General features: G+C 41.0%; 1 protein-coding gene across 10 annotated transcripts in view; it reads left to right on the top strand.

The window, feature by feature from the left end:
• LOC147018701 (arf-GAP with Rho-GAP domain, ANK repeat and PH domain-containing protein 1-like) overlaps positions 1-22,925 on the top strand; it is a 171,062-nt gene that overhangs the window by 85,463 nt on the left and 62,674 nt on the right. For all 10 annotated transcript variants that reach the window (XM_085898650.1, XM_085898648.1, XM_085898644.1 and 7 more), the window contains 5 exons: positions 2,216-2,322; positions 7,921-8,120; positions 20,466-20,551; positions 20,744-20,926; positions 21,110-21,275. In XM_085898650.1, coding sequence (XP_085754776.1) covers positions 2,216-2,322; positions 7,921-8,120; positions 20,466-20,551; positions 20,744-20,926; positions 21,110-21,275 — 742 coding nt within the window. The remainder of the gene's footprint in view (positions 1-2,215; positions 2,323-7,920; positions 8,121-20,465; positions 20,552-20,743; positions 20,927-21,109; positions 21,276-22,925) is intronic.

Below are 22,925 nucleotides of genomic sequence, written 5' to 3'. Positions count from 1 at the left end.
TACAGTACACAAATGCCTTCACACCTACAGTACACAAATCCTTCACACATTCAGTACACAAACGCCTTCACACCTACAGTACACAAATCCTTCACACCTACAGTACACAAACGCCTTCACACATACAGTACACAAATCCTTCACACCTACAGTACACAAATGCCTTCACACATTCAGTACACAAACGCCTTCACACATACAGTACACAAATCCTTCACACCTACAGTACACAAATCCTTCACACATACAGTACACAAACGCCTTCACACCTACAGTACACAAACGCCTTCACACATACAGTACACAAACGCCTTCACACATACAGTACACAAATCCTTCACACCTACAGTACACAAATCCTTCACACATACAGTACACAAATCCTTCACACATACAGTACACAAATGCCCACACATACAGTACACAAATGCCCACACCGACAGTACACAAATATGCACACATACAGTACACAAAGGCCCACACATACAGTACACAAATCCTTCACACCTACAGTACACAAACGCCTTCACACATACAGTACACAAACGCCTTCACACATAGAGTACACAAACGCCTTCACACATACAGTACACAAATGCCCACACATACAGTACACAAATGCCCACACCGACAGTACACAAATATCCACACATACAGTACACAAGGGCCCACACATACAGTACACAAGGGCCCACACATTCAGTACACAAACGCCTTCACACATACAGTACACAAATCCTTCACACCTACAGTACACAAACGCCTTCACACATACAGTACACAAATCTTTCACACCTACAGTACACAAATCCTTCACACATACAGTACACAAACGCCTTCACACATACAGTACACAAATCCTTCACACCTACAGTACACAAATCCTTCACACATACAGTACACAAATCCTTCACACATACAGTACACAAATGCCTTCACACCTACAGTACACAAACGCCTTCACACATACAGTACACAAACGCCTTCACACATACAGTACACAAACGCCTTCACACATACAGTACACAAATCCTTCACACCTACAGTACACAAATCCTTCACACCTACAGTACACAAATGCCTTCACACATACAGTACACAAATGCCTTCACACATTCAGTACACAAATGCCTTCACACCTACAGTACACAAACGCCTTCACACATACAGTACACAAATCCTTCACACCTACAGTACACAAATCCTTCACACATACAGTACACAAACGCCTTCACACATACAGTACACAAATCCTTCACACCTACAGTACACAAATCCTTCACACATACAGTACACAAATGCCTTCACACATACAGTACACAAATCCTTCACACATACAGTACACAAATCCTTCACACATACAGTACACAAATGCGCACACATACAGTACACAAATGCCCACACCGACAATACACAAATGCCTACACATACAGTACACAAATGCCCACACCGACAGTACACAAATATCCACACATACAGTACACAAATCCTTCACACCTACAGTACACAAATCCTTCACACATACAGTACACAAACGCCTTCACACATACAGTACACAAATGACTTCACACCTACAGTACACAAATGCCCACACATACAGTACACAAATGCCCACACCGACAGTACACAAATATCCACACATACAGTACACAAGGGCCCACACATACAGTACACAAATGCCTTCACACATACAGTACACAAATGCCTTCACACATACAGTACACAAATCCTTCACACCTACAGTACACAAACGCCCACACCTACAGTACACAAACGCCCACACCTACAGTACACAAACTCCCACACCTGCAGTACACAAATGCCCTCACCTACAGTACACAAATGCCCACACCTACAGTACACAAATGCCCACACCTACAGTACACAAACGCCTTCACACATACAGTACACAAATGCCTCCACACCTACAGTACACAAATGCCCATACCTACAGTACACAAATATCCACACATACAGTACACAAATGCCCACACATACAGTACACAAATGCCCACACATACAGTACACAAATGCCCACACCTACAGTACACAAATGCCCACACCTACAGTACACAAATGCCCACACCTACAGTACACAAATGCCCACAAACCTGCAGTACACAAATGCCGACACACACTGTTTTGTGAAATTTATGGTGAATTGTTCGTTAGCTCCTACATGCTGATGTTCTTCCATCATATGCCTGATGTTCAGGACATGAAAGGCTGTATTGGCATTTCTTTCATCAACATGAACGTCACGAGCTCAAAAGCAGTCGACAAGCGAGGTTTTGATATCAATACTCCCTGGAAAACTTTCAGGTGGGTTTTTTTTTTTTTTTAGATACTTTTTTATTGTTTTCATTTTATCTCACCAATGTTCTTTCCATTCATGATGACGTTTAAATTTATTGTTCATGTATATTTGATGTCGAAGTAAAAAATATAATTGGAGACATTTGCCAGTGGAGTTTTAAATTTCAGATCAGAGACATTGAAAAACTAGAGGGGGAGCACTCGGTAGAGTGCAAAACCTCCGCCGCCAATACTGCTGGGTCACTTAAGTGAACCTGATATCCTATTCATTGTAGGTCAAAACGGATCAGACTCTACTGAACCACGATTGAATACACTAAACGAGACCGACGTGCATGTAGAAATGCCAAAAAAAAAAAAAATCGAAATTTTTTTGAAAAAAAGTTGCAAAATTTCTTATTTTTTTTCTGTAACAATTTTTTGGGGGGGTTGGAAATCACTTAAAACATGTAGAAATGCAAATATATATATATATATATATATATATATATATATATATATATATATATATATATTAAAATATTTTTCAAATAAAATCGAAATTGTTGTTGAAAAAAGTTGCAAAATTTTCTGTTTTTATTTTACTCGAACAAATTTATTTATTTTTGGTTGGAAATCACTTAAAATATGTAGAAATGCAAAAACAAAAATTCAAATATTTTTTTCAAATGGCCGCCATAGCGGCCATATTGGACTTTGGACCAAGTCCAAAATCTAATGGCATGATCCTTGGACCATACCTATTCCCCACACCAAGTTTCGTCGAAATCCGTCCAGGAGTTTTTCCGTAATACTGTTCACAAACAAACAGACAGACAGGGGTGAAAACAGTAACCTCCGTCCATCTTCGATGGCGGAGGTTAAAAATTCTTCACTCGACGAGGACTAGAATCGGAACTCCTACCCGGAGGGCGAGGGTGGGAGTGCCCATCTCAGCATACTTTTGGTGGGCAATTTAAAGTGGCCATTTCCACAATGTGATACTTTCTTTCTGGGACACACTGTGCACTTGAAAAAACTGGGATAAACTGAAACCATATTTTGCCTTGCTGGGCCACACTGTAAGGTTTTTGTGATTTAATATGCCAAGTGATCAATTTTGAAGTTTTCATTAGAATATATATATATATATATATATATATATATATATATATATATATATGTATATATGTATATATATATATATATATATATATATATATATATATATATATATATATATATATATATATATATATATATAAACATCCATCCATCCATGTTGTATATAAACATACATAGTATATGTTTATAGGCATTTGTGCACTGTATGTATGTCGGCATTTGTTTAATGTAGGTGTGTAGGTATTTATGTGCTGTAGGTGTGTACGCATTTGTATACTGTTGGTGTGCCGGCATACAGTATGTATGTATATTTACAGGATGGATAGATGTGTATATATATATATATATATATATATATATATATATATATATATATATATATATATATATATATATATATATTGCAATGTACGTGTTAGCTCCATTATATCAACAGAGAAAATGTGTTGGAGCTCTGCTTTCAAAGAGGGTGTTATAATGTCAATACCAAGTTGTCCTGAGGGCTTTTGAACACAAAATGTAGAATTGGTGGGAGGGATATCATCCTCTCTCTGCATTCATGAACCACCTGTGTTTTTCTCGAAGTTGATAATAATCTACTTGTCACACTAAGTCCCAAGAGATTCGTTCAGTTTGCACAAGCTTCGAATCCACATCCTTCATACCACGGTCTTCGGCTAGATTTGAAAGCACAATCTTTGGGATAATCTGCCAGGGTGCTTACCACAGCACAACCACTGTGAGATTGCCACGATTATAAGCAAGGAAGGGCTTTCATCTATTGTGACCTCTGATCGTTTGAGATTACAAGTTCATGTTTGAAACTACAAATGTGCGAGTCCTTTCACTGAACGCAAGTGAGTAATTTGTCACTCGGGATGAAGTTTCTGTTTGTAAAGAAATAAATCATCAAAATGTGATGTTACATTTGAATAGTAAGTCATCATAATGAGAGAAACAATGCAGACAAACAGGTTTGTATGATGTGGATTCTTTCTTTTCTGTAGCTACAGTCAACTTTTGAAGTTGGGCTGGTATTAGCAGACTTCGAAATGAAAAAGTAACTGGACTCGTTTTATTGGTCTGAGGAAGCCTGCTGGGTAGTGGGTGAAATATCACCTGAGACCAGATCTGCTCTTGCTTGTTTATTACGGGATTCATAGGGTACATCTAGTTGTTTTCATGGTTGGAAGTGCCTTTTTCATTAAAAGTTATTTTTATATGTATATGTATATATATATATATATATATATATATATATATATATATATATATATATATATATATATATATATATATATATATATATATATACATATATATAGTAGACTTTATACTGAAATATGATTGAAACAAAGAAGCTAAAAGATTCTTCCCATTCCAGGCATCAAGTGCCATATATTCAGTGGGCATTATGCATTGACGAGGAAGTTGGCACATGACATTCTGATGTAGAGGAAGTTGTACCATTGTTTCTTTTGTAATCATGTGGATCCCATGACATCTTTCACTCGATAAGGCCTGTGAGATGGCATCCTGTCAAAATAACAAAGGAACCAAACCATTATGCCTTGGAGTCCGGTTCATAGGGTTGTGTTTTAATAAATGCAATCCTATGAACCAGACTTGGTGGTATAATAGTTGGAGAGTCTTATCTGAGTCTGGGATGTTGGTGGTTCGAATGCTGACTAAGTCATACCAAAGACTTTTAAAATGGTATGTGCTGCTTCCTTGTTTGACACTCAGCATTTAAAAGAATAAAACACGGACAAATGACCTTGGATTGGCAACCATAGCACAGGCTTTGATGGGCCTAATGGCATCCTCCTGCATTGAGGTTCCTTGTAAATGACCTCATGTTATTTGTTATTTGAATAATAATAATTATTATTCCTAATATAAATGCACAAAAATGGTGCTCTGGTATTTCCCTCCACCCATCTCCTACTCTCCCCCATACTTATATATCATATGCATTGTCATTGATCACCCCCCCCCCCACTCCCTTCTCTACCTTTTACATACATAACTTGTACATACTATTATAAATAAGGCAATTATTTGTATGTATGAATGAATGTATGTACGTGTGTATGTACATCTGAAAATCATAGAAAAAACAGAGCCAGCTTGATCTCCCCCAAATTTTGCATACATGTTGGCTTTACCCAGGGCCAGATCATCGGCACAAAAAAAAACAATCTCTCCCCCCAACGATCTGAGGGGGAGGGGAATGACATGATTTTCACCCTATCTCTACCAAATTTTGCATATTCTGGGTAAACCCTCCCCTACTCCCCCCCACCCCCCCCTCCCCCACCATGAGGCGGTGAGGGGCGACTTGCCAATGCTCCCTAAGGGAGTTGGCGTTTCGAGTGGCGTCAAATTCCCTTAAAGAACGAACTTAAGTATACCCACGTTGCTAAATTATGACTCTCCATGAGAAATTTTGATAAGCTGGGAATAAGCAATCAGAGCAAATCAGACATTTTATTCACTATCGATGGTCATGTTTTTGATGAAATGTTAGGGTTATGAATTTGTGCTTGGATACATTGGAAATCGCTCCTGTATTCCCAGCTGTGCAAGTCACCATCGTATCCCAAACAACTTTCAATTATCGTTGTCTCCGAGCTTGAATCTGCAGTTATTAAAAGCACGACTCCAGAGGATTAACTCATCTTCAAAAAGTCATGCCTCTTGCTCCTGGCATGGTTGCCTCAAACAGGGCATAACATTTAAGTACACGACACTTAAACAATATCCAGAGATTTTAAATACAAGTCCATCCGTGCATCCAATGCTGGAAAAGTTTGATTTTTCTTTGTCTTTTAAGGCTACAATTTACTGAATACATGGATATATAGAAGATAAATAAAATTCCACTCATGTCAGAAAAACTGCTTCCCCACCGCCTCCCCAGCCGTGGCATAAGCTACAATGACTGATTAATTGTTTTAAGTACTGCACAACAAAACCTATATATTAAGAGTTTAAGAATGAATACTTTTCCAGGGAGGGGGTAAAGCCACTTTCAGGACACCCCCTCCGTACAAGCCAATATATTAGACCACCAAAACTGACCCTTTGTTTCAATGAAAGTGACCCTTACCAAATTCTCGTGAGATCTGATGGTAATCTAATGAGGTTCTCAGCAAATGTCTTGAAAAATGTCGAAGGTTAGATGAAGCTGAGGTCAGAAAATGATTTCCTTCACGGATAATGTATTAAACCAGGTGTTTCCAGGTAATGCCTAAATTGTATTATGAAGCATACATGTTTGATTACACCCTTTAAAATTCTCAAAATGTAACTCTTCGTTTGATTAGTGAAGTAAATTAAATAATTCGAACATGGAACAAAGATAAATGTCATTGTTGTGACGTGCTGATCCTGACGACAACACAATGGGAAATGAAACCTTTATTTTGACTTTCATTTCTGATCTGCAGTTATATTTTTACTCATTTTCCATGATAAAATATACTTTGATGCAACAATAGATGAAATTTTTGTTTGAATGTGAAAGGTCATTTTGAAATAGCAGAAACTTTAAAAGAAAACGAAACACTTTGTGAACTGGACGGGAGACGTCAATATTACGATATGTTCATATCAGTTCACTCAAGGGACAAGATTTGAGTTTTTTTTTTAGACTTGAACTGATTATTTTCACATTTTAGTAGAAAGTGAATGTCCTTGTTTGCTCACCTGAACTTTAGTCAAGTGAGCTTATGCGATCGAGCTGAGTGAGTGAGTCTGTAAACACTTCAGTCAAGTTATCGCTTGGACCAAACACACAATTTTGATTAAACTTGGCCACAAGCTTCATATCTGATGCCTAACGAAGGTGTGTTGACTGCATCAAAATCGGTGCTCATTAAAGGGATATATGGTGGGGGGCAGCTTGACCCCCCCCCCCAAATAGGTATTTGCTCTTTTCTCTGAAACTACACACACAATTTTCATGAAACTTGGCCATAACCTTCATTACTCATGATGTACCAAAGTGTACTGACTGCATCAAAATCAGCAATCATGAAATAGGTCTACGTGGAGATTGGGGGCGGTGGGAGTTTGATTCCCTAAAATATGTATTTGCTGTCTTCTCAGAAACTACACACACAATTTCGATGAAACTTGACCACAACCTTCTTCATCACCCTTGATGTACCAAAATTTGTTCATGGCATTAAAAAACAGGGTCTGGGTGGGTCTTTTGATGTGTTTGAGCCCCCCCCCCCCAAATAGGCATTTGCTCTCTTCTCAGAAACTACACACACAATTTCGATGAAACTCGACCACAACATTCATCACCCGTGATGTACCAAAGTTTGTCGCGGCATTTAAAAATTTATCAGGGTCTAAGGAGGTCTGCAGGGTGTTTGAGTGACTGTTGCTCCTGATCCAGGTGAGCTTCAGGATGTGTGGTCCTAATTTTTTTTTCAGTTTTCAAGTGATGCTTACATCTGCCTTCACTTTTGCTTGCTGGTATCACAGTTTTGTGGCAGAGAGTGAAGCAGAGCGAGATGAGTGGCTCACTGCGTTATCAGAAGCCACATCTGAAGCACTCTCCAGTATGGAGGTGGCTGAACAAGTGTGGGCGAACAAATCAAACGGTTTTTGTGCCGACTGCGGAGCTCCCTTCCCTGACTGGGCCTCCATCAACATGCTAGTTGTCATCTGTAAACAATGTGCTGGTAAGCAATCTTCAGTTTCTTTTATTGACCAATGAAATGCCTTGTTCTTGAGTTTTCCATTAAAATTTCAAATTCGATCTTTAAAAGGATTGACAATAGGATTTGATTGTACATATATCTGCCAAAATTTCAGATCCTCAATCCCTGCTAAGCCCAACCATGTGACATCCGCATTGTTAACATGAGTAAATCTACCCTTTTTAACCTTACAGGATCACTGCTCACCTACCCCATCCCAACGTCCCCCTCCCCATCTTTTTCAACCTTTGGAATTGTCTCCATGTTTCCACATATCCAATTCTTCCCCACAGAACCTCAATTTTGCATACCACTCCAATTTCATGTCATCTTCGAGCTATCTATTCAAGATCTAATTTCTAACCTTAACGTCTTCTGTAGAATGAAAACGAGTGCAGATCTGCATTGGGAAACAGGTAAAACAGTGGATGAAATCAATGGGACGCTAATTGAGGTATGCTCACCAACCTGGGAAGCAAGGAGAGGCTGACGTTTCGGGTGTTAACCCTTCATCAGAGCAAAAAAAGGATTTGTCCTAAAGGGTTAACACCAAAAACGTCAGCCTCTCCTTGCTTCCCATGGCAATTAGCATACCTCGGTCAATGTTCTTTGGATTCCATCCATTGTTCTAACCTCTTCTTCTTCTACCTGCAGACCCACCTCCTTTCTTTGTGTCTGCTACAACAAGAATGTTGTAAAATAAAAAAAACTCAAGTTTACAAAACAAGTTAAAATTAGGTTATATATTTTAATGCTAGAGTTCAGCATGACACACAGCCAAGGGCCCTTGTGATTGACAGTAAGTGAGTGCAATAACCTTGCAGTTGTCAGACTGCAAGTTCTGGGAATTCCTCAAGAGTCTGGACTCTGGACACTATAACCAATCAGGTTCTACCTTTTTCTTTCTTTCGCTGCCTGTTGCTGTTTCATTGTTAACAATTCCCATGCACCTCGTTTTTGACTTCTCCTTTTAAACTACGAACAACACTTGTGCTTAAAAACATTTGTCATCCTTTCAAAACACTTTAAACTTAATTTTTTTTGTGCGGAATTCATGTCAGTAATAAGTATGAACAATAAAACTCTTTCACTTCATTACTTCTGCCACAGAAGGTGGACGGAGGTTATGTTTTCACCCTTGTCTGTCTGTCTACCTGCCTGTCTCTCTGTCTGTTTGTGAGTACGATATTTCAAAAAGTTATGGACGGATTCGGACGAAACTTGTCGGAAAGGTTGGGTGTGTGACAAGGACGAATTGATTCGATTTGAAATTATATCGGTGGCATACAAACCATAAACCGTTCAGCCTGGCGGAGGTATGCACTCCAGTGAGTTCCCTTTCTAGTTTTCTCCATGCGATGTATCCCACAATGAACAAAACTTTGTTTCTCACTGCTTGACAACCCCAACGCAAAACGCACAACAAATGACCACGCAACAGAAGATGTATTTATAACAAATCCTTTAAAAATATAGTATCCATGACATTAAATATCACGCAATTGCTTGCAGATGTGACATATTTCTTCGGAAATGATTCAAGGAGGTGATCAAATTTATTTTATTTTCTTTAAGGGAATTTTTTTTTTATTGCAATCTAAATTTTAGCTAAATTTCAAATGATCATTCACAAGATTTATGCAACACCTTTTTGGTGAAATATTTTCTTTTTTTGGTATTTAGCGTTGTAAAAATGACCTGGTAATATCTATGTCTTCTTTTTTGTGTGCAAAGTCGAGGTTCATGGAAGTGCAAGAACACAGAACAAAACAGTGGAAAGTGGGGAAATACACCAACTACCGGGTAGAAGTACACAACAGAATTAGAGTTGGAGGAATACTTGGTGTGGGGAAGAATGGAAGCAAGGGGACGGGAGGATGACATCGAGTCCTAATATACGAGGAGTAGGGGCAATTGCATTGAGAAGCCATTTTGTATCCATCGAGCCTGATGCACCGAACCTGTGCCCATTGTGTGTGAAGCGTAGTATGTCCATTTTCTAATGAAGCCATCTTTCTCTGAACCCAAAAGGGATATTATATTAGTTAATGCTTTTTTCCGTTCTTCCAATGAATCTGAATAAGCTTACAATCAGACAGGATTGATTTGACCTTAAAACAAATCACAGAAACCGTGGCAAAACTAAGTGTAATGCATGCGTAAAGGTTCACACTGATGAGTGCCTAATTTGAGGTGCACAGAGTGTGTGATTAGAAGAAAGATATAGGTAGTGACAGAATGTAGAAATTTGAAAGAGGTGGAAAAAGGAAAGGGAAATACCGAAATGGAGGAACAACATCCACCCCAGATGCCCACACCATCAAGAGACGAGACAATTAGAAAAGACAACAATTGTGAGTGAAAAAAAAAAAGAAAGACCTTGAGAAGATTGATTGATTGTGTGCTCTGCTGAAAGCAGGTTCTTGGCTGCTTGGCAAGGGTTATTCTGGGTGGTTTGCCATTGCCTTCCCAGCAGATAGTCAGGGTAGTAATTTGTAATTTGACCAGGAAATAACTCACCTTTGGCAAAGGACACCACCATGGGATCTTTAATATCCACCAGTTAATGATAACAAAAGGGACACCCGGCTTAATGTCCATTTGAGGGATGGCACACACATTGACGAATCACCCTGCCTGTGAAACACGAGGATGAGAGGTTGTAGTCGGGTCAGGAACCCAGGCTAAGCAGGTAATAAATGGGTGTGTAGACCCGTAGTCCATCCCTACCAGCCACTTGAGAAGATATGGATAGGGAAAGATTTTCTTTGCAATCAAATGGAAGAGGAAAGAAGAAATTGAGATCGAACAAGGAAGAGATAAAAGAGGGCTGCATTAAAATGGAGATGAGCCATAAGTGAAGGGCTTAATTTTTTTTCTTTTTCCAGCTCTTCATTTCTTTTAAAGTAAGTGGTGTGCCATTGAAAACATGCATGTGCATGTAATCCTTCATTCTTTTGTATTCCCATTAAATCTCTTATTAACCAGTTCATGGACCATGACATGTTGTTAAACAGTGTTAACTGCAATACTTAGAGAGTCTTCAACCAATTTGAATAAATAAATAAATTAACGTCACAGGCACTCAAGTGACGTATTTACTTAGAAGCAAGTTTGACAGGATGTTCTTGATGTATCAAAAATGATCTATAGATGTTTCCATGATGATTTATGTCTGTTTACGAGTTAAAAACCCAACTGCCAAATAGAATATGATTACAACACACATACAGTCCGGTCATGAAGTATTCACATCCCGTGACTTTTGTCACATTTTGTTGTGTTACAGCCTGAATTTAGAATGGATTAAATGTAAAAACTTCGTCACCGATCCACACAAAATACCTACAATGACAAAGTGGAATTTTCTTTTCAGAAATTTTTTACAAATTGATTAAAAATTAGAAGCTGAAATGTGTTGCGTCAATAAGTGTTGAACCCCCTGAGTCAGTACTTTGTAGAAGAGCCTTTGGCAGCGATTACAGCTTCGAATCTTCTTGGTTACATCAGTATCAGCTTTGCACATCTGGATTTGGGAAATTTTTTCCCATTCTTCCTTGCAGATTTGTTCAAACTCTGTAAAGTTGGATGGGGTGTGGAGGTGAAAAACGATCTTCAAGGCATTCCACAGATTCTCAATGGGATTCAAGTCTGGGTTTTGGTTGGGCCACTCAAGAACTTTCACATTCTTGTACTGAAGCCATTCCAGTGTTGCATTGGCTTTATGCTTTGGGTCATTGTCCTGTTGGAACATAAATCTTAGCCACAGTCGAAGGTCTTTTGCACTCTGAAGCAGGTTCTCCTCAAGGATTTGCCTGTATTTGGCTCCATTCATTGTTCACTATATCCTTACAAGTCTACAAGTCCCTGCCACTGAAAAGCACCCCCATAGCATGATGCTGCCGCCACTATGTTTCACGGTAGGGATGGTGTTAGATGGGTGATGAGCTGTGCTCGGTTTCCGCCAGACGTAGTGCTTTCATTCAGGCCAAAAGAGTTCAATTTTTGTCTCATCAGACCACAGAATATTTTGCCTCATGCTCTCAGAGTCTTTCACGTGACTTTTTGCAAAACCCAGGCATGCTCGGCTGTTTAATTAATACCAGGTGGGGTTGACTCTGCCTGTCATCCTTCCGAGGTCAGCAAAATGAGTGCCAGCATGCTGGTATCCTGTGTTGGAGTGGTGACCCGTCCAGGATTGTTCCCAATAGCCAAGGAGAGTGCTTCGGCAGCACCAACACTCTGCACAGAGTATGGTCCTAATGGATGGATGGATGGATTGACATTGCTTGTGGTACATACTTGGGAGCCATGGTAGTGTGTGTTTCTGTCTATGTTGTCACTGATGACTCATCAATAAGTGTTGAAACCTGTCGAGCAGTTGAGGAGGGGGGCTTGAGGGTGTAGCGTTGGGATTTTCCTGCATTTGCGACTTGTGAATGTATTGCCACTGCAGAGGAACCTGGGTAGAGTTTGAAACAGAAAAGGGCTTATCTTGTGTCGGTTTTCATGGTTGCTTTATGCAGCTTTCTTCAGCGAGAAGAGCATGAGAGGAGTCAATCTATATATAATGTTACAGTCATAGCTTGACTGGTAAGTGTAACATGGTCTGTGTGTTTCAAGTTGTCTAGATTGCCATGTATCGCAGAAGTGTCCGAGGAAGTTGCCTTGTTTCATGTGTTTCTGAGGAGGTAGTGTATTTAATTTATCGACATTATAGTCAGGGAAAGTTCTCCTCATTCTCCTCCTTCGCCTCTTCCCTTTGGAAGTGGTGAGGTCCGATGGCACAAAGCTTCTGCCCTGCCTTGACCATGATACTCGGCCAACTCCCTCCACTCTCCAACCACCCCGACCTTCGGAAGCTTTTACATGTTGCTGTGTTTGATCCTGGGGAGTAACTGCTGAACTCCATCTATCCAGGTTCTTCCCGACATCTTTGTTCTTTGTTCCTTTCATACTTTCTATTTTTTCAAAATTCTCTTTATTCATTCTAATTCGTGCTTTTCTCTTCTCTTTCATCTCTTTCACTCTCTATTTCTCTCTCTTTCCTTATTTACCTCTCGAAGGAGAAGTGAATTCTTGCAAAAAAGTTTTCTGTAAGGCTCACTTGGCAGGATTTGAGGGTTGTGGAGTAGTAGCTGAAACGCGAATCCTATCCAGGTTCCTCCTGATAACTCCATCTTTACTCTTTAGTTATTTGGGTTCCTTCTTGGTCTCCCGTTTGATTATGGATATCCCTCCTCACACAACGCTCCTATCTCAACCGTGGTCTCCATCTTTTCCTCCTCACTTGCTCCGTTAATCGATCCACTTCATTTGCCATTCTCTCTTCCTCCATCCACACCAAGTGTCCAGCTCATCTCGGCCAGCATTTCACCAATCTCCCCATCAAGCTCGTCTGCACATCATTCTCCTCCCTCAGTTCATCCACCCTCTTCATTCCCGCAATCCTCCTGACTCAGTTGTTCTCACAAACCTGCAGCCTCGATTGTTGCATCTCTGTCAGTGCCACCATCTCTAGGCCATGAAGGTAGGCCGGCATTACACATGACATCAGAGCCTTCCCTTTCAATTTTCTTGATATCTTTCTGTCTGACATTACTCCCCCTACCTTCCTCCATGCCTTTGCACCCACCTGAATCCTCGGCCGCACCTCTACCTCAGATTTACCAGCCCTGGTCACTGTTCCTCGCAGATACTCAAACCTATTTCCCTGCCTGATCTCCTTCCCCTCTAACCTGATATTAATTTATTTCCTCTGCTTCCCGACCCACATCACCTCAGTCTTCTCCATACTCATCTTCAGTACATTCTTTCCAAATGCCTCCTTCCACTCCCCCAGTACTTCCTCCATCTCCTGCTCACTCTCCACCAAAACAGCCAGATCATCTGCAGACAGCATCCTCCGCATGCTACCCCTCAATCTCACCTTCCTGCTTACCAGCTCCATCACAATGATAAACATGAGTGGGCTGAGAGAGAGCTTCCCTGCCTCAAACTGATGTTCATGCTAAACTCCTCAGACAGCCCAGGACCAACCAAAACTCTTCTCTTCATTCCCTTGTACATCCATGCCTTCCACCAACGTGAATTCTGCTTCCGGCACTCCCATCCATCTCATTGTCACCATTACCATTTCTCTAGGGACAGAGTCATAGGCCTTCTGTAGGTCCACAAATCCCAATGGCATCTCACCTTGCACCTCCAACCTCTTCTCCACCAGCTGTCTCAGTGCGAACATCCCATCCATTGTCCCCCCCTACCCTTTCAAAACCTCTGCTGCTTTTCTTTGATATCCATCACCACACTCTTCCTTATCCTCCCATGAAGAATCATCTCCAGCAACTTTGTTACATGACTTAGGAGTGTAATGTGCCTGTACTTCCTCAGATCTTGAACATCGCCCTTCCCCTTCCATATCTTCACAATTAATCGACCCCTATCGACCCCTATCTCATACATATGTTCAACAGCCTCTTCGTCCAACTGACTGACTTATTCTGCTGCAATTATCATCTCTGTACATACCTCATCAATGCCTGGCGCTCTTCCCTTCTTCATCCTTTTCAGTGCCATCCAAACTTCCTCCTCTGTGATCTCCACAAACTCCACTTTCCCCACTGCATAACATGGTGGCTTTATCTCACCATTGCTTCCTTTCCAGTTCAACAGCTCTTTGAAATACCCTTCCCATACCTTCAATGCTGCCCTCCTGTCTGTCATGAGCCTCCCACCCCTTCATGTCCTTATCCCCAACCTTGTCTCGAGCCCATTTATATATCATCTTTCTCCCACCATCCTCTTCCAACTTGTTGTGCACCTCCTCTTCCATATCATTCCTCATCTTATCCATAGCTCTCCTTGCTGCTTTTGGCTGCCCATGCAGGGACAGCAAACCTGCATTTGGCTGTCTCCCCCTATCCTTGATCTTCTCTATTCCCTTCCAAACCACCTTCTTTTCACCAATTACCTTCGCTACCTCCGACATCCACCATACCTGGTTTCTATCCCTCAATGATGCACCCTTTCCTGATGTCCTTCCACACAAAACTTCTGCAATTCCCCTAAACGATTCCTAAATTCCCAAAACTTCTGCAATTCTAATTTTTACCAATTTCCGAGAAAATATCTGCTGCTCTTCCTTTGCTCCAATCGGGTCATCTGACCACATGTTTGTCAAAGTAAACATCTCCCAGGCTGTTATTTGAGAACCACCTCAACACCGTCGAGTCTGGCATTTCACTCAGGCCGACTGGCAGGGGCTTCAAGCAGACATCAAACTTACAGACTGGTCTCCAATCTCCACTTTCTCTGACATCAACTTCTCCTGGGAATTCATTCAAAGATATTTGCCTTCTCTCATGCACAGATTTATCCCATCTCGTCTTCAGTTGTCCTACCCTTCCTCCCGCCCTTGGTACACTGAAGCCGATGGCGAGGCAGTTGTCCTGCAACAACTTGCCTTCGCCTCATGGAAGGCAAATCCAACTGAAGGCAATCTCATTTCCTTCCAGAAAGCTCATAACAAGTGTGTGTCTACCCCGAGGAGAGCCAGGAAACAACATCTTTCGAATCTCAAGTCTGAACTCTCAAACCTGTCTCCCTCCTCCAAATCCTGGTGGCATCTAGTTAAGTCTGCTTCTGGTGTTTGTTCGCCCTCTATCCCCTCCCTTACCTAAAATGGCTGCACAGCTGACACTGCACATGAAAAGGCTGAATGCCTAAACTCTGTGTTTGCTTCGAAATCCTGTTTGCCAAATCCATTGCTTTCTAAACATCCCAAACCCATCAACCCATGTGTCCTCTAAACCTGCTCTGCTGCTCTTGCTCACCCTCTCTCTGTTCTATTCACCCTCTCATTTGCTCAAGGTCATCTGCCTTCTGCTTGGAAATCAGCAAACATCACTTCCCTGCACAAAAAGATGCAAAAACAGATCCTTGCAACTCCAGACCAATCAACCCTCTCCCAATCATCAGCAAGGTTATGGAATCCATCCTCGCTTCCGACATTAAATCCTTCCTCTTTTCCAATGGCCTGATTTCCGATCATCAATTCGGATTCAGACCTGGTTACTCTCCCCTGAACATGCTGCTGCCCTTACTCTCCCAACAATGGATGGAGATCCTCAATGCCAAACATGAGATCAGAGCCATCTCCCGAGACAGATCACATGCTTTTGACACGGTCTGGCACCCTGTCCTGCTCATGAAACTCTTCCTATGGTATCCACAGCAATCTCCACTCTTGGCTCACAGACTTCCTCGCCTGTCGCAGTCAACGTGTGGCCCTTCATGGAATTCTCTCGTCCCCTTTTCCTGTTCAGGCGGGAGTTCCTCAAGACAGCGTTCTGGGCCCTGTTCTTTTTCTGGTTTTTATCAATGATCTCTTTGACTCTCTGGAAAATCCTCTATCGCTTTGCTGATGACTCCACCCTCTGCCGTACCATCTGTCATCATTCAGATCAGCAAGCAGCAGCTTCTTCGCTCTCTGCAGATCTGGATAACATCACAAGATGGTCCAACACGTGAAACATGTCTTTCAATCCTGACAAATCTTACACTCTCACTATGTCTCTCCGAAAGGACCATCTACTTTCTCATGACCCCTACCGACTTTCTCAACCATCCTCTTGAAGAAGTCCTTTCATTCAAATTTTTGGGCCCTGCTATCTGCCATGATTTTCTTGTGAAAGCTACATCTCCAAGCTGGCCTCCAAATCCAGTCATTGATTGGGCATCCTCCATCATGCAAAGTTCTTCCTTGGCACACCTGAGCTCCTGACCACATACAAAGCTTTCATCCAGAGCCTGATGGAGTACTGCTCTCCCCTCTGGGCTGGTGCCACCGCCTCTCAAGTTTCTCGGCTTCATGGTGTGGAGACCAAGGCATTTAAGATCATTGGTATGTCCTGCGATGAGGCCAAGTCTTTGGGTCTCTCATTGTCTCACCACAGGCAGTTCAGTGGTCTTTCTGTCATGTACCATCTCCTCTCCAGCCTCCCCCCCCAGTTTGTCTGCTATCAGTCCCACCAATATTTCCGCAGGGTGCTCAAGGTCCGCCAGCAACCCTCTTCTGGTTAAACTACCAAAATCACTGCTCACCTTCATTCTTTCATTCCTCTTTTTCCCCGCCTTTGGAACAAACTCCTACACTCTCTTCAATCGCACTCTTCCCTCCAGGTCTTCAAAACAGCTGTTCACCACCATCTCTTAGCTTCCCCCATTCAAAAACATGATCTTGACTACCCCTGCTAGTCCACCTCAAACCCAACTCTTTCATATTCCCTGCTTTCCTTCCTAACAGTCCCTGTATTGTCCATCTTGTTTTCCCTGTGTACCCCGCCCAATCCCTCTCCCTTCCACAGATCTCCTCATGTGTCTATTTCCCACTGTTTTGTGCTTCCCTCTCCTATCCCTCTTCTTTCCTGCTCCCCTTGTTATATGTTCTGTGTGTTACCTCTTATACGAGCCTTGACATTGTATATAAAAAATTTTTAAAACACACCACTCCGTACTTCTTACACTCATCCTCCAAACCTTCTGCTTCTTCGCAGAGTTGCTCATACCAAACCCCCAACTTCTCCTTGTCCTCTCTGAGGATGCTTCCCTTACACTTCTCCCACCTAATCATCTTCCAACCCCTGCTCTTAACCTCCCTCCTTTTTCGTCATCTGGACCACAAACAACACAAGCTTGTGCTTGGCGGTAATATGCTATCCTGCGTTACAATCCTCAACCCTCCACAATTGTTGCTTCCTTACCACCATCAAATCCAATTCTGTTCTATGTTGTCCATTCATATCGGTAATGTTGTGGCTTTCCTGCTTTTGAAAGGATGAACCAGCTCTGGCCATGCCATTCCTTGCCACCAGCTCCACCAGCTCTGAACCCTCTCTATTCCTCATTCCCCAACCAAATTTACCAACACATTCCTCTTCACCTGGCTCCACGACTCCCACGTGCATGTTAAAGTTCCCCGCAATGCACAGCATCACCTCCAGCTCAACCAAACCCAGCATCCTTTCCAGTGTGTCCCTGAATTCCTGCTTCTCTGCCCAAGTCCTTCCCGGTTGTCACCCGTACACTGACATAAAACAAACCATTTGCCTCTGTATCACCACCCATACCTAAACTATCTATCCCTCCAATCTTTCCACTGGGACCACTTGCTTGTTGATCTCTTCCAATACTATTATATTCCCATATCTTCACTCCTTCCATCCCCACCCACATGCAACAGCTTGTATCCTCCTTCCAACCTCTTCACCCTGTCTCCTTTCCATTTGGTCTCCTGCACACACAACACTTTCAAACTCCTTCTCTGCATCATCTCCACCACTTTGATCCCTCCGCCCCACCATTGATACCATATTCAAACTACCTAGCCAGACCTCACTTCTGAATCGCTGCCCACCTGACAGAGCTTGTAACATCTTAGATAATTTGGGATGTTCAGGTTATCAATCAGCAGCACTGCCCTGTAAGATTGCATGCATAAAAATCTCTTGTTAGTGGGCGGGGCCAGGTGAGGACTTTCGGCACCAAGACACAATGGAAGTAATTTGTGTTTCAAAAAGGACCAATCACGATCTATCTGGCCAGTGTGCCACAAGCCATGGCAGCAAAATGTACTATAGGGCATGGAATAAGGGAAGACTATATTTTATTGTGGCCGCCCTGTGGGCAGGATGGACCACAGTGTGGCACCTTCCACAAGCAGCGGGCAGCCAATCACGGGACCCGCCACAGGCAAAGGTGGTCCCAGGGTATGAAGGGTGGGCCGGCGGACCCGCCGTGAAGAAACTTGGGGAAAAAAAGTACAGAGTCTCCATGAGGGCTGGGTCTGCACATGTGAGTGGACAGTCAGAGTGGGACAAGTTGGAAAAGAACATCATTTTCTGTTTTTTCTCACTCTTCTCCTCTGGCTCTCTTCATCTCTCGCTCTGCTTCATCTTTGCTCACAGAGGACTGCTCTCTGGAAACATTGACACCACCTCATAATCCCCCGCCACCACCGCATCACTCCTGCAACCTTCCTGTTCCTGAGCTGCACCATCACCCTGCACATCACTCATCTTGCCATAGAGAAGTCCTCATCTGCTTTACCCCATTGTTTCATAAGAGTGCTGTCTGTGGCACCTAGTGGGGTTAGCATTGTTATTTATTCATTTTTGTTTACATATAAATTTATGTGTCCCTTCTCCCTGCTTGTGTCTGTTGACTTGAATGGTTTGTTTCCGATTTGCATCTCCCATCCACCTTTCTCCCCATACTCATGATAAATAAACTCTTATAAAGGTAAAAAAAAAAAAAAATGTTTTCCATCCTTCTGCTTCCCAAGCGTGTTGCCATCAAATTCTGCTATTTTGGGGTAACCTAGGGGAATGGTAAAGTTGTCAATTAATTACACTGAACACAGTTGTAGAGACTTTTCTGCCATTTGCAGGATATAAGATCCCGGCGCAGATGGCCCGTGTACACAGAGGCTGTTTGACGCAAATATATATATATATATATATATATATATATATATATATATATATATATATATATATATATATATATATATATATATATATATATATATATATATATATATATATATATATTTGCGTCTCTCCTATCCAAAATTTTATGCAGTAGCGTTGCTCAAGTTTTTCTGTCATTTTGTCAAAAACGAAAATCCGACGGCACTCACTTACATTTCCTCACTAATCGGAGGTCTGTCGGCGACTGACAGCTTCTGCAGGCGGGAAAATATTCACGCATACGGATTAGGATCGCCTACATACGTGCACCAAACCATGCCTCCCTAGCTTCATTTGTTTACTCACGAAAAATTAAGGTTGGATACTTTTTGAACACACCTCATATATATACATATATATATATATCTATATATATATATATATATATATATATATATATATATATATATATATATATATATATATATATATATATATCTATATATATATATATATATATATATATATATATATATATATATATATATATATATATATATATATAATCAGCATTCTGTGGGTCGTGCTAAGCCAGATACTACTAAGTATATAATATATATTAATGCCCTGGTAATGTCCCTATGCCTGCCCCCACTGTTGTCTTCCACCACCATCCCCACCCCAGGGAGATTTAGCCAATAAACTGATAGATTGGATTAATGTGGTATTGATAAGTCAAAGTCAGGATGGCTTCCTGTGTTGAAGTTCCTTGTATTTCCTTATATACCATGGTGATTGATGCTCATCAAACTCTAATCACTGTTAATGTAACCTTATCTTCAACCCTTTCAATGTTCAGGAGAACATCGGTTTTTAGGGGCTTCTATCTCCAAAGTACGTAGTCTCAAGATGGACAAAGACATTTGGACAAGAGAGGTTATCAAGGTGCTTACACTCTCAAACACCTGTAAAAATCTGTATGCAGTCTGTTGTAAAATGTACAGTTGCCCAATTAATGAGAGGGAGCTATTGTTACATTTATGTTGGAACAGAAATTATCACCCTTCTCACAACATCTTCACCTGTGTTAGTAACTATAAATTCTCCTGTTCAATATTTGTCATACTTTTTACCCAGTTGTTTCAAACTGTCGGAAATCAACGATCAAATTCATTCTGGGCGGCAAACGTTCCTCCCAGCGAGGCCCTTTCCATTCATGATGGAACTGAAAAACGTCGGGCTTTCATTTTGGCCAAGTACATGGAGCGGAAGTATCGGAAGGTTCATCCACTCTTTGGACAGCAGGAGCAACTTAATGAGGTTTGTGACTATTGAGAAGCTAGACTTGTGAAAAATGTCCCATATATTGTACTTATTTTGAAGTTTGATGAGCTTCGTGCCCTTTATCCTAGACCTTATCTGATTACACCTCGAGTGCCGCTTGAAGCAGTTAAGAATATGCTCTAACTGAAATGCTCATCTATTCCATGACTCTCTTGGCAGGCCCTTTGTGCAGCAGTCATGGGGACAGACCTGCTCGAAACTATGGCGCTTATATTCTGTGGAGCAGACGTCGCACATGCCATGGAAGTGACAAGTAACTTTGCAGAACCCACAAGGACTGAACAGTTTTTACAAAAGGAACTTATTTTCCAAAACCGCCTCAATGGTACGAGTTTCGATGTTGTTCATTCCATAACATTTCATCCCATGTTATTTCATCCCATGTAATTTCATCCCATGTTATTTCATGCCATGTCATTTCATCCTATGTCATTTCATGCCATGTCATTTCATGTCATGTCAATTCATGCCATGTCATTTCATCCCAGGTTATTTCATCCTATGTTATTTCATGCCATGTCATTTCATGCCATGTCATTTCATCCGATGTTATTTCTTGCCATGTCATTTGATTCCATGTTATTTCATGCCATGTCATTTCATTCCATGTCATTTTATACATGTTATTTCATGCCATGTCATTTCATCCCGTTATTTCATGCAATGTCATTTCATGCCATGTCATTTCACGCGATGTTATTTCATTCCATGTCATTTCATCCTATGTCATTTCATGCCGTGTCATTTCACACGATGTTATTTCATGCCGTGTAATTTCATCCTATGTTATTTCATGCCGTGTCATTTCATGACATGTTATTTCATGCCATGTTATTTCATGCTGTGTCAGTTCATCCTATGTTATTTCATGACATGTTATTTCATGCCATGTCATTTCATGACATGTTATTTCATGCCGTGTTATTTCATGCTGTGTCATTTCATCCTATGTTATTTCATGACATGTTATTTCATGCCATGTCATTTCATGACATGTTATTTCATGCCATGTTATTTCATGCTGTGTCATTTCATCCTATGTCATTTCATGACATGTTATTTCATGCCATGTCATTTCATCCCTTGTTATTTCATGCCATGTCATTTCATTCCATGTTATTTCATGCCATGTTATTTCATCCAATGTAATTTCAGGCCATGTTATTTCATTCCAGGTTATTTCATGCCATGTCATTTCATGACATGTTATTTTATGCCATGTCATTTCATGCCATGTCATTTAATCCCATGTCATTTCATCCCATGTCATTTCATCCCATGTTATTTCATGCCATGTCATTCATCCCATGTCACTTCATCCCATGTTATTTAATGCCATGTCATTTCATTCCATGTGATTTCATCCCATGTTATTTCATCCCATGTTATTTCATCCCATGTCATAATTTCATGCCATGTCATTTCATCCCAGGTTATTTCATCCTATGTTATTTCATGCCATGTCATTTCATGACATTTCATGCCATGTCATTTCATGACATTTCATGCCATGTCATTTCATGCCATGTCATTTCATCTGATGTTATTTCTTGCCATGTCATTTGATTCCATGTTATTTCATGCCATGTCATTTCATTCCATGTTACTTCAATCCATGTCATTTCATGCCATGTCATTTCATGCCATGTCATTTCATAACATGTTATTTTATGCCATTTCATTTCATTCCTTGGCATTTCATGCCATGTCATTTCACGCGATGTTATTTCCCATTTTCTCCTGAACTTTAGATTGCATATTTAAAGTCAGCTTGCACATGACAGCTGTTCATTTTTGTGTTTTGGCCTCTTCTCATTTTCGTCCAATATTTGTAAAGTAGAAATAGTCAGACTTGTCATTATGAGGATTTCAAAATAACTGCATGAACTAATGAATTACTTAATCATATGCATTTGAAAAATATTTTAGTTCCATTTGATGATTATATCGAATGTGGCCTCATTGACTGTTTGGT

Source organism: Eptatretus burgeri, chromosome 10, assembly GCF_056783735.1.
Source record: "Eptatretus burgeri isolate ZD-2024b chromosome 10, Ebu_testis_v1, whole genome shotgun sequence".
Lineage (NCBI taxonomy): Eukaryota > Metazoa > Chordata > Myxini > Myxiniformes > Myxinidae > Eptatretus > Eptatretus burgeri.
The sequence above is the reverse complement of the archived record's forward strand: the minus strand, read 5'-3'. Positions and strand labels throughout refer to the sequence as shown.